This window comes from Pleuronectes platessa, chromosome 16 (assembly GCF_947347685.1).
Source record: "Pleuronectes platessa chromosome 16, fPlePla1.1, whole genome shotgun sequence".
Taxonomy (NCBI): domain Eukaryota; kingdom Metazoa; phylum Chordata; class Actinopteri; order Pleuronectiformes; family Pleuronectidae; genus Pleuronectes; species Pleuronectes platessa.
The window spans coordinates 14,551,444-14,564,004 of NC_070641.1; the positions used below are offsets into that span (position 1 = coordinate 14,551,444).

The 12,561-nt window shown below is 47.7% G+C and overlaps 1 protein-coding gene across 1 annotated transcript in view; it reads right to left on the reverse strand.

Moving 5' to 3' along the window:
- Nucleotides 1-10,391, reverse strand: part of sdk2a (sidekick cell adhesion molecule 2a) — an 86,542-nt gene extending 76,151 nt beyond the window's left edge. The window contains exon 1 of the mRNA XM_053444401.1: nucleotides 10,238-10,391. Coding sequence (XP_053300376.1) covers nucleotides 10,238-10,391 — 154 coding nt within the window. The remainder of the gene's footprint in view (nucleotides 1-10,237) is intronic.
- Between the last annotated feature and the right edge of the window lie 2,170 nt (nucleotides 10,392-12,561).

Sequence of the window (12,561 nt, forward strand, 5' to 3'; positions counted from 1 at the left end):
CAATATTCTGCCTCATAACATCTTGGTGGCAGCCGGTTAATTGTGCAGAATAACTGGTGTGAACGTCGGCTGCTAATGAGAGCAATTAGGCGTCCGGCTCACAAGAGATTCGACCTCGCTCGAGAGGAAGCGCGCTTTGGCGTGATTGGCTCGTATGTGTCATGTGAGGCACCCGATGAAGTGTTTCTGCAGAGTCGACCGGAGCACAAGAGCTTCAAGTTCTTCTCCACGACCAAAAAAATTCCTTTTCTTACAAACTGACATCGCGTTACGTTTCATTTTGAAACATGACGACCCATCACGTGAGAATGTTTCTCTCTGAGCCGTGCGTCCACCTCCACATTTTAGGCTTTGTGCCGAGCCGAGTAATGGAAATGGGCCGCTTCTCACCGACTTGCCATGTTTTTTTCATGGCCATTGTTTCTGCTCCACCCCACCCCATTTTAAATCAAGAGCACAATGCAGCCGCCCCCCCCCCCCCCCCCCCCCCCCTCTCCACCCCAAGCCAACCCCTCTATCCCACCATACTTCACTCTGGACAACATTAATAAAACAAGCTTCCAATGATGCAGAGTGCAGCGGGCTCTGAGCAGTGGTGTGATTAAAGCTTTTAAAAACACAACGCCACTCTTTGAGTTTGCATATGTCAGCTCTCCGGTCCGTGTTCGGAGGGAAGCTGGCGAGGGGGGGGACGTGTTCTCTCTGTCGTTCACCTTGTCTCGTCTTCACTATTCCTCGCTAATGCAGCGACGGCAAAAAAAAAAAAAGAAAAAGTGTTTCATCCACTTTAACATAGAATCTGAGCAGGCCCCACGGAGGAAAACAAAAGACGAGAGGTAGCTGCTGTGCTGAGGTGATTACATATTGTCCACAGAGTAGTACTTCTTCCTATGCCTGCATTATGCAGCCATGTCCTTGTCCTCTTTTCCTTCACCACCCCACCGTTAACTTTTCCGTCGCAGCTTTTTCCCTCACAATTAAATTCGCTGGGAAGCGTTTGAAAGACACAAGCGGATGAGCATAACAAGCACAAAATTGATTGGTGATTTCTCACAGTTCCTTCTGCGTAATTTAATGACGGCGACCCCTCGAGTGATTACACAAATGGTAATAAAGGTTTTTAATTGAATTCTATGAAATGAAACATCGGCCAGAGCAACTCCACTGGACTGATACAATCCCACCGACTCTCGCTTTTCTGCCGTTCCCACAGGCGAAGAACATGTCCAGCATTGCTACATTAAGATATACGCTCAAACGTTTCCTTTTTACAGAACAAGGAAATAACTCTTTGAAAGCTTCTCAGTTGCGAATTAAAATAGCTTGACCAGCAATTTGAGAAAGCTCCGAGGACAATGATACCGAAATGAAGCCCCCGGGCAAAAGCACCGCAACTCGGAGCCCCTGGCAGCCGAGGGGGGGAACAACAAGAGCCAGCCCCCTGCCTTTGTGGCTGCCATAGTGCTCTCGCTTAAGTCAGGCATCACAAATCAGTTTTGAAACGTCATATGTTTGTCACATGTGATGCAGATCCGATTTGGCTTCGCTCTCTCGGGTAAAGCCGTGCGTCGGTCTGGAGTGTGCTCACATTTCCGCTCCGTCTCCAGTGTTTGAGACACGGGGCCAACATTGTCAGAAAGTCCTCCCGGTGCAGTACAGTACGTGGCCCCGACGGGAGCCGCCTGGGCTTACGAGTTGAGGTACGTCTCTCTTGCTCTGAAACCAGAACAGACACTGACCAAGGCATTCGGGAGACGGCAGTCCCCTGCAGAATTAAACAGGCTGCGTCTCGAGCCCCGGTGACAGGAAATCTCACTCAGATCACGAACGGCAGGGCTGATTGCGTCTGACATGTGCAGCCTCTTCCATCAGAGCCAATGTCTTTGTTTTGTCTGGATTATTTGTGTGTGGGCATTTGCACTTAGGGTAGCACCGTGCGCGTGCGTGTGCGTGAGCCCGCTTCCCTCCTGATGTCGAAACTGTGACCTTTTTCTAAAAATGTTCCTGTCCGTGGGAGTATGTAAGAGCTAAAGTGTATGTAAAAAAAAAAAGGGTGATTCCAATTTAAACAATTAGACTCGGGGGAGGATAACAGGAGATGGGTTGTGTCTAACAGGCTGAGTATGCCACTGAAACACAGGGGTGAATGTATAAAAAGGCTGGCGGTGGGAGAAGGGGAAGGGTTACTGTTCGGGGCTCAAACTGGGCCCACTAATCCCTCTGATCCCCCCATTTTACTGTCAGCTGTTTCCTAGCTGCCGTCGGATCTGCTCAGAATTTAGGATTTGTGCTACTGTACACCGCAGCAATCTCAACCCCACTGATGCAGCGCTCTCCTTTCTTTGCTTCATCAATACCCCACCGAGCCACCGCCGCCACACCCCGCTCCCATTTGCCTCCTCACAAAGTCCACAGCGATATTCCATTTCTCCCTCTATCCCCCTCTCTCCGCCACCTCGCTGCAGCTGGCAGCGAACGCAACATGGCAGGGAGACAGGTTAAATTGGGAAGTGTTCTGCACAGAGGACCGGCCGAGAACACTGAAAATACTGGTTCAGATTTCGTCTATTCACACGAGACACAGTGGCCGTGCCCCACTTTCACGAGTTGTGCTGAAAACGGCATTCAAAGACTGGTTTGGTCTTTTGAGAAAGCTCCATTAGCGATAATGAAACAATCTGTGTGTGTGTGGATGCATGTGTTAATGGAAGAAAGTGTATTATATATGCATATAAGTGAACTCTTTAGTCGCTTGCATGGTTGGGGATCGGCTAACACGCATTAAAGCAACAAAGGAACTTTTATTGGATTCCTCATTCGGGCTGTCTTTAAAATTAAAATAAATAGTCATATGCATCTGCACAGGATCTCTTTTATCCTTGTCAGTATTGGTTGCTTTCAGAGGTGCAATGCACCACAGACTTCCCGCTTAACCTCTGAGGAGCTTTCCTAAACTGATTCTAAATCATTCCGGGCAGAAACATACGGCGGACGTGATTTACGTATTGGCGGATTCATGCTTCATCGTCAAACACTGGCTCTCCATGGCCATGCACCTATTAATCCTGTAAGAACGTGGAAGCAGAGTGAATACCACAAGTTTTTCAATTTGTTGATTTCAATAAGAGCTGCTCGGCTCTATTGATTTTTGTATGTACTGTACGCTAACATAATTTGTATCATTCAGGCAGCCAGGCTCGAAGGCCACCCCTATTTTCTTCTGGAGCCTTTGTTCATTGCACGTGTTCAGATTAGGGACAGTAAAACTGGACTCGTCAATAATTTTCTTTGCATTGAATTGAAAATGTTATGACCTCGGACTTTATGGCCAAATATGTAGTTTATTAGCAATGGGCAACCTTCCCAAAACCTCATATCACAATCTTTTTAACACACATTTGCCATTTTGAAATGTGTTCAAATCTTTTTCAGCATTTTATTACTTCATTAATTCATTTCCCTGCTTTTAGTTTTCCCTCATTGCAAATTTATGAGGTTGCTTGGATGGGTCGAGCTTTCACCATCTCTCTGTTTGTATGAAAAGTGCTATACAAATACAGTCCGATTGATTGATTGATTGATTGATTGATGGATGGAGGTATTGATGTGCACTGTTAGAAACACAATACTGTACTTAAGGCCAAGACCGATACAGACCACGTAACGCCTGCAACAGTTTCTTGAATCCCACATTGACCACACGTTTGAATGGCATCATTAGCTAAATACAATGCAACCACCTCGGTCACCTCGTTCCATTGTATGCTGCTTATATGGCATTTTTCCAACTGCTCTAATGTGTTGATCAATGATAACTGTTTGTGTTCCTGAAAACCCTGTGTGACACAGATGAGTGGGCTTGCACTGACCTGAGTGAAACAGAGGGACCGACTTTTGGCCGAAAAACGTGTACAGATAATAATTTTGCTTTGAAACATATCTGACTGTGCAGAGTCCACACCGCTGACACGAGTCCTTCTCTGGCTCCAGACCTTCATCTACCACGCAACTAGCTCACGCTGACATTTTTTTCAAAAACATATCACACAATTCAGTTGTCAACACATCAATGTACTATTCTGTCGGTTTGTGAAACTAACCCGGAACCGTTACGATGTAAATGTCATAAAATGTCACAGTCTGTAGCACAAATAAAAAGACCATGGACTCCTACAAGCATACTAACGGTTATATATTGATCACATCGCCCGCCCGTACACTTGAAGTGTTTAGATCAAAGAATCTCAGTTAATAAATAATCAGGAAACTACGACAGAATAACAAAAAAAATTAACCTGTTCAAGTTGTTTTTAAACCCTCAACATAACTCTCCTTATCCAATTTGCCTTAGGGCAATTAAGCAACCTTTCATTCGGTGTCGGACAAAGGCTTTGTCTGGGATTTCCCCCGAGGTCGAATCCCGCCATATGCTCTCAGTCTCGCACCTGAAGCGCTTTCATGGCTTGTGCTGAGGGGCCGGGGAAAGGGAATCCAGATGTGACACGAGCCGTAGAGCTGCAGCCGGCAGTTCTGCTGTCAGCTCCCGTCACCGTCACACTTTTGATCTGACACGCTGCCGATGTTAGCGGCAAGGACAGTGATCAAAGATATGTGTACATTGAAGCGCTGCCACGCTACAACGACAGCAGCCTCTACCCTGCCACGCGTGCCAGACTGGAAGGCCTCATCAACAAACACGAAGGCATCGCAGAACAAGATTTTAGGTGGGAATTTATTTTCGATTCATCTCCGTTGCATGTCCCAGGCTGTAAAATCCACACTGACGTCCCTCGGTAGCTTGGTTGCGAGCCATTTGTTCACAGTGAAGGAGGAGCCCTGTCAAAATGTGACAGGACTGTGGAGGGCCTGATATTAGGCTCTGCTTATCAAGGGGAAGGGTATAAGAAGGCAGGTGCAAAATGCGAAAGATTATATCAAACATGATATAGGCTCACATGTGGCCAAGAGCAGGACGGTGGGGAATGAGAGTTCTGGCCCTAATCAATAGTGACCCCGAGGCATGGAGATGGAGCTGGAGGCATTTTGCCAGGACCCCCGGTGGGACTGGTAGGCCTTCTGCCAAGCTTAGCCTGAGCAGAGCAGGAAACTCAGCCCTGCAGATGGAGAACATCTTTCCAGAGATGACCCTGCCAGTGGAGAGGAAGTATGCCACAGACTGAGTCAGTTTCTCTGCTGAGCCAGCCCTGCCGACCCGCTGACCCCTGACTCCAATTCCATGCATGGTGTTGATACAAGAAGAAAATAACATTCTCCTCACACAGCAAGGCAAGAGTTGGCAAACTCAACTGAGATACAGCTTTGATAGGACGGACAAAGGAGACGTGGTAGGAAAAACAAGCTCCATATGTTACGGGGCAACGTAGAATGTTTCCTGTCTCATTTATCTGAATTAAAGGGAACAGCACGTTTTGGCGTGACTATCAATACCATCGCTTCCATCTCGTTGGTGGCGGAAGGGGAGCATGACCAAGTGACCGAGGGTTGTGTCAATTCAGATAAGAATGGAGCAGAAGGTCGAGGTGTCAATTAATTCAACTGAACGTTTAACGGAAACATGGATCCGTACCCCTGGTTGTTTTTAGGAGAGTTGTTTTTGCCTATTTTGCCGTTTATTCACAGCACGAGAATACACTCACCGGTCCCCAGGGGGGGGGGGGGGGGCGCTGAATGAGAGCAGAGATTCAGTGCACACGTTATGCTGTAAAAAAGCATTGTTTCTCCCCACCGCTTTCAGTGAGTTGCCTTTGTGTTGTTTAAATGTTTACATGGAACAGCTCGGGGGGGGCTTCGAAGACAGATGTATGGTCCAAGAATACAGCTTCGGTGCAATCCCTCTTCTCCCAGGAGGACAGCGATGACAACATTTTGACGGCTTTTTTCCGAATGGCTCCTCAGAATGATACTCCGAATTAAGCAGCGTGCAACCACATCTTTGGTCCCTCGTCTAAATGATATTAGACAAATTAAACAAACAAAGCCAATCTTTACCCCCCCCTCCCTCCTCCCACCGGTTATCCAAGGTCCTTTTCCTCTTTCCATTTCTGTCCCAGCTCAAGGCCGGCGCCGAGATACTTCTTTGTGCTCGTGATAGCTGAAGAGGTGCCTCCCGGTCCTGTTTCAGATTGATTAGACTTTTAGCCAGGAGAATTAATATGTGAAGAATTTGTCTGCTTCCCCCTGCAGCGATTCTCCACTCAGTCTCATCAGTAAACAAGGAGACATGGAAACAAAACCACTCTCAGCTGTGTGATTAAAAGTGGCCCCCAAAGAAACTTGCCTCTTCAGTCAATGCGGCTGTTATTGAAAAATCTAATCTGAGTAGCCCGTACCTTTCTACATCCCAGTGAGAGAAAGTGCATAATAAAATGCATATTTTGTTGGGTGAGGATACCTTGCATTCTTAAGGACTCAACACTGGCACAACGAAGAAGAGCAGAAGTGACAATTTCAGTCAGTGACCCTAATATGCACGACAGACACGTGGCAGGAGATTGGACTTTGGGCCCCATGCAAATAGCCATTACCATAGCCCCCCGGGCAAATGGCAATTACTGGGCAAGGGGTGAATGCCAAAACCCTGTGGTACAAGTTAATTTGATTACATTTCCATTATAAACTATAAACGCTGTTTTGCTGCTCGACTGAGCCAATTAAAGGAGTCCTGAAGCTAAAAAAAAAAACGTTGACAGCACAGCAGCGGTTTGATCTTCAACCATAAAGCAGATCATAATCATTTGTCACCCTTAAACATGTTTGAGGCACTTGCATTTTATTTTCCCGTAATTAAACCATTATTTATTTATTTATATATCTGAAAACGCATCAGGCGTTTTCACTAATTTATTTCAAATGTTGCTGCCAGTGAGCACAGATCTTTATTTTGTTTTCTTCCTAAATCAGTTGTGATATGTTCCATCTTGGTGAGTAGAGCATCCTGTGGCAACACGAATAAACATGTGTAGACAGCATTTGGCAGGCAAAGAGAAAGCAGCCAACCAGCCAGACGCGGGGAGGCAGGCGCCGGAGACACACACGGAGTCGGATTCGGGAGTCGGGCTGCCACCGCTTTTCACCTGAGGCCATGCAAGCCACCAGGCGGCCTTTCTGGGCTCGATCCACGTCGCCAAGAAAACAAGCATTCAGTCCAAATTTCAGCGGACATCTGCTAGCTCTCTGGAGTAGGCAGCACGTTTAATTAACTACATCCCACCAAACAGGGGGATGCATATGTCATGAATATGCGCGGTGTGTATTGTGTAATTATGGTATGGCAGCGGAGAGGTTGCGGCACTTCCACTGTCCCATATGGGACTTGGAACACATGAAAGTGCTTTAAGTTTAGGGGAATGCAATCATTTCATCACATGGATTTAGCATCGTGTCTAAAATCAGATGCCTGAGGCCCATGTGGCATCAATGTGAGTATGTGGGTCTACTTTTGTGGAGTTACATGCAGAACAGCTTAAGCCTTCTATTATTTGTGCTGGAGTCTTGTACGTGTGGGCGTGTACTGCCCCGGTTTGTCATCAGTCTTTTATGGAACTAGGAGATGCCTTAGATTCTATTAAAACTGTATTATATTTCTCTTGATGGAGTTGTGTAATCTTGTACCCATTGATTTTTCTATATTTCTGTGGATGTGTTTGCATGAGCATGTTGGTGCGCCACTGATGTACTGGAGATGAATTATGATCCGCTGCCTGCATTAGAGCAGAGAGTTTTAATCACACACGGATTCGGAGTGTTTTAAACAAATGCTTTTTTGTAAGCATGGCGGATTATCATAAGATTTAAAGATTTGGAAATGGCTGACAGCTGTCAAGCTGCATAATAATGTGCGTCCAGAAAATTATAGCAGCTGCTGGTTGGCGGGATGTCAATGCTGCTCTCTAGATTAAAGCCCAGCAGACAGGAGCATAAGCGTCAGCAAGCACACGCAGGCACTCTCCCCGACGCACACAACAAGATGTACAAACACAGTCACTCACAGGACACACACGGATGGATTTCAGCAGCAGAGGCTTTCAGGGGGAGTGAGCAGATAGAGACCGCCGTGAGGTGAAGAAAGAGAAAACCTCACATCTATTTATTTCGTATTTCGATGATGGGGTCTAAATGAGTCCTAAAATGACCCGCTGAGAGCAGTCTGCAGCAGGAGAAAGGTTCCCCCCGTGGACTCTATCAGGTATCCTCTTGTGCAATGGAGCAGCCTGGAGTATTAAGCACAGCCGGAGCCTCAGTAGGAACCTGATGAAAAACAAGTACATGCTATCTCTGGTTCCTCGGGGGGCCTGATGTGCCTGTGTATCGCCTAATTTATGACATCCTCAGAGGTCCTGCGCTCGCGGGGAACGACTGCAGCATCTCTAACTTTATGCACAGGCACAGCCTCACTGCCAGTCATTTGGAAACACTGATGCCCCATGAGGATGAGATCTGCTTCCTTCTTTACAAGAACAAGACCTCTCTGGATGACGAGTGGCTCCCTTGCAAAGACTGCAACTGCGTCTCCACTAAAGAACCTAGAGCAGCGATTGCGCGCCATAGAGGAAGTCCTTCTCAATTGAAACGAGCAGGCAGACAGAGGGGGGGAATCTCTCAGAAATGCTAATGCGCAGCCGGGGAACATTCAAGGGGCATGAATACCAACTGCAAGGATGAGACCGAGGTCTGTTTGGGGAGGAAAGGTAAAGCCCTGTGAAGTAGCCTCGAAGCGCTCAGCAGATCCTTAGACTTGAGGCATGTCAGCTCGAGAAAAGGATGGCAATAACAGCAAAGGGAACTGTGCCCTGCATAATAAGAGACGCCTGAGACTCTTTTCAGATAAGGTTAGGAGCACTTTAGAGGAACGCAACCTGTTCAAAGACAAACAAGCAAAGGGATTATGCTACTTTTAGCACTTTGGTGCACAGAGCGTTGTGATTTTAAGATGGGGAGTGCATAAAGGAGCCACTTCTCATATGAATCCACTTCTAATAGAATGCTTTTTAATTCCCTTGGGCCCTATTGAAGCAAATGCCTCAGGGATTCGTATGACAGACGTGCATCGTTCCTTTGTGGTTCTGCGTGGCCTTCTGTAATAAAAACCCCGACCTTGTGGTTGAATTCTGAAGCATAAGGTTAAAAGCCATTTTATGTGAACACATAGCAATTCTGCTAAATAAATTCACTAAAGCCCGTGCAATACACTCTGTTCTTTGTCAACTTACCTTCAGCTTATGAGACAACTGGCAGGGAGGATATGCCCTGGCTGGCTTTCAGTCTCTATCAAGCATCTTCTGTATGTCCCATTACCACCTCACTGGTCAAGAGGTCGAGGTCATCCACTGACAGGGCGACAAGTGACGAGCCACACCGAGTTTCACAGTAATTGTATGATTGGTATGGATCCTGTCTCTGCCGTTATCCACACACATCTGACTGTGCCGGACACGAACAAGGCCTAAATGTTTTTCATTTATTAATTCTGTAGCACATTACTTCCTCCCAGCAGGTGATTAAGAGAGCAGGAGGGTGGTGGACATTAGGCAAATGTAATACAGCCTTTAATAATGGCCCTGCTTCACTTTGCCATAGTCATATTCATACAAGTTAATGACTGCCTGTGGCTATTAAGGTGGCCTTTAAGGCGAGGAGGGCGGCTCAGTGCAGGCTGTAAAACATATATTCTGAGGCTTCTCAGCTGGGACACTCTCCTCTACAGATTTCACTGGAGAGCAGAATTGTTTTTTTACAGGTCCTATGAACAAATGTGGTTCTCAGTACCATGAAATCACCATCAATTATTCAAGTGTATATAAGATAAAGATTTTAGAGTCACAATAATCACAAGTCTTTGGGTGGATATTATGTGACATGGCTGATAACAAATATGTTGGTGTCCAGGTGTGCAGGCTACTTGTGCAGGCTGGGCTCTTTGTTGAGCATTCGGAGGCTGCAGATAGCAGCTTGTTGTGTTTGCAGTGTGGAATGTGATGGAGCTGAGGAGAACAGTTCACACGTTGTTGTCATAGGAAATGTGACAATAACGGATCTTATCATGTAGTGTGTGCCAGGTGAATCGGCCATCTGGTCTAAGTTTGGTTTTATAAAAAAACAGTTTTGGGTATTTTCAGCTTTTCCTCATTCCTGCAGATCACATACTTTTTGGTGCGTCTCTCTTGTCGCCCCCCAACAACAGCAGCTATGTGACTTTTAAAGAAATTGCGCATCTTACCTTGAGCGTTGGCTCCGAGCATACAAGTCGCCGACAGCAGAATCCAACAGGAGACCCACACCTGTCCGACCTGTCCGGCTGTAAACACCATGGTCCGCGGCGGCGCCACCATCGAGCCCCCGGTGCGCCTTTCCCGTCTCCACGCTGGGAACATGTTGCTCAGTGGTGTCCCCGCACTCACACTCTCACTATCTCTCGTACACACACAAACACACACTCCCGGGCAGAGTCCCGTCTGCTGCCGGTCCTGTGCGTCACACCGCTCCTCACTGGCGGTTTGGCGAGTGACCGGGGGAGGGGAGAGCGCGCGCAGAGACTGGATGGAGCTCACGGTCCGTCGGAGAGCACCGGGCACGCAGACGGGCACGCGGCACTATGAGGATCCCGTGGACAAGTCTCGCATGAGCAAGGCGGAGTCAGTCCAATTGAATTTGCTCGGCTGTCAAGTGCGCGAGACGGAATATTGACATCATCTTCTTACTGCCCCGAATAAACCCCGCATGCATCACAGAGTGGTGCGTAAAATGGAACGGGGAGGAAAGAGCCCATGGTGACTGTTTGATGTCTCCAAGTTCACAGGATGTCTGCGGAGGAGAACTTGAAGTAAAACGACAATTTCCACAAGTCTTTTGACGAAAGAAAAATAATTGTTTGCGTGTTTCCTACACAGAAACCGTTCCTCAGCAGCTGCGTTCTGCATGGCACCTCTCCATTCCATTCAGCCCGTGGCCAGCACTGGGGTGTGTGTGTGTGTGTGTGTGTGTGTGCAAGTTTAAACACACCCAGCCTTCTTTCCTTTACATGTAAAACAAAATATTCCCTCAGCCTGTGCTGTGCTCCTGCAGGGGTGGTCTCTGTATGCCTTCAGCTTTTCTCTTTTAATGAATTGATCACCATATAGACTGTAGCAGTGCGCGCAACTTGAACCCTGCCACCCCGAGTGCTCTGTACGCTAGTGCCACCATGCGGCAGGAACTGGTAGGAGATATATCCTTTTAGACAGCTCTGATTGATTGCTGACACATTAACCCCCCCCCCCCCCCCCCCCCCCCCCCCCCCTCCTCAAAACAAATAAAGCCTGGATTTAAAAAAGTACCTGATGACAAGAAAATCTCTCCCGAATAGTTATATATTTTTTTTATTTGTGTGTGTTTTTGCTGCCAAGGATAACAGTGTTAACTGGGTCACAGACTAAAAGTAAAGTGGCAGCATGGGAGCCGTGTTCTGTGCATCTATTTATTCTGCACTGGCCCCAGTAAAAGGCCCCGGCTCTGCTGTGGTGCGGTTAAAAGCAGGAGCAGCCCACACCATTACCCGGACGGACGGCATAGGGAATGCCTTACACCTGAGCAACTTAATGTGAGGCGAGAATTAGTCTGAATGTCAGGGCCGCTGCCGCGAATGCTCACCGGCGTCAGAGCTCTTCCTCTATCACACGGGCATAAAGGGCAAGTTTGAACGCTCAGAAGCTCCTGCATAAAAGAGGAGGGTACCTGTGGGCTGTGATATAAGCTCTGGTTGTCTTTACGCCTTTTGATATCCACCTGAAGTTGCGTGCGGAAGCTGCAAAGGGCTGTCACAATATTTCTCCCTTAATGGTGTTATGTGTGCCATTCGATTCGGAAAGTCTTGAAGGCACAACATGAAACAGTCCGAGCTTCCATCAGTACAAATGGAGGTGGTACTCTCTGCCTCTCTCCCTTTTATGCCGGTGCTTAGTCCCGACATGAATCTCTTCCCCTTGCCCCTTTTTGCTCTACAAATACCAGCTTCCCTTCTCCTTGTGTCTTACAACGTCTCACTGCTGCCAGGGGCTCACTCGGTGACATCCATTGCTCCCTCCCTTTATTTCCTCCCTCCTCAGCCCCTGCTGCCACCCCCATGCACCAACCCCCCCCCCCCCTCCTCCTGATAATGATGTGCTGATTATGAGGCTCTTAGGCCGAGCAGATTGCTCTCCAGTCTCATTCGCATGCAGTGGAAAATTGCTGCTGTCTTGGAGCACCCACCCCGCTGTGCGTGGCAGGCAGGTTGACATTAGCAAGCTGCTGGGAACGGCGCTCAGGCACAAGGGGCAGGTGCTCCGTCTCTGTAACTGTTTCTGCAGCAGAGGAAGCGGGGGGGGGGGGGGGATGCTACAAGCCACGTTTGGGGGGTTGGGGGGGGCACCACACCACAGGCTGGTGTCAAACAATAAGGCATCGTGTCGCTGACATTTATACAGTACATACCCTGACAGAGAAGAGATTCAGTCACCGAGTCAGACGCCGTGTTACACAGAACAGGAATAACAGATTCATTTACTGACTTCAGTTGAGGTAAAG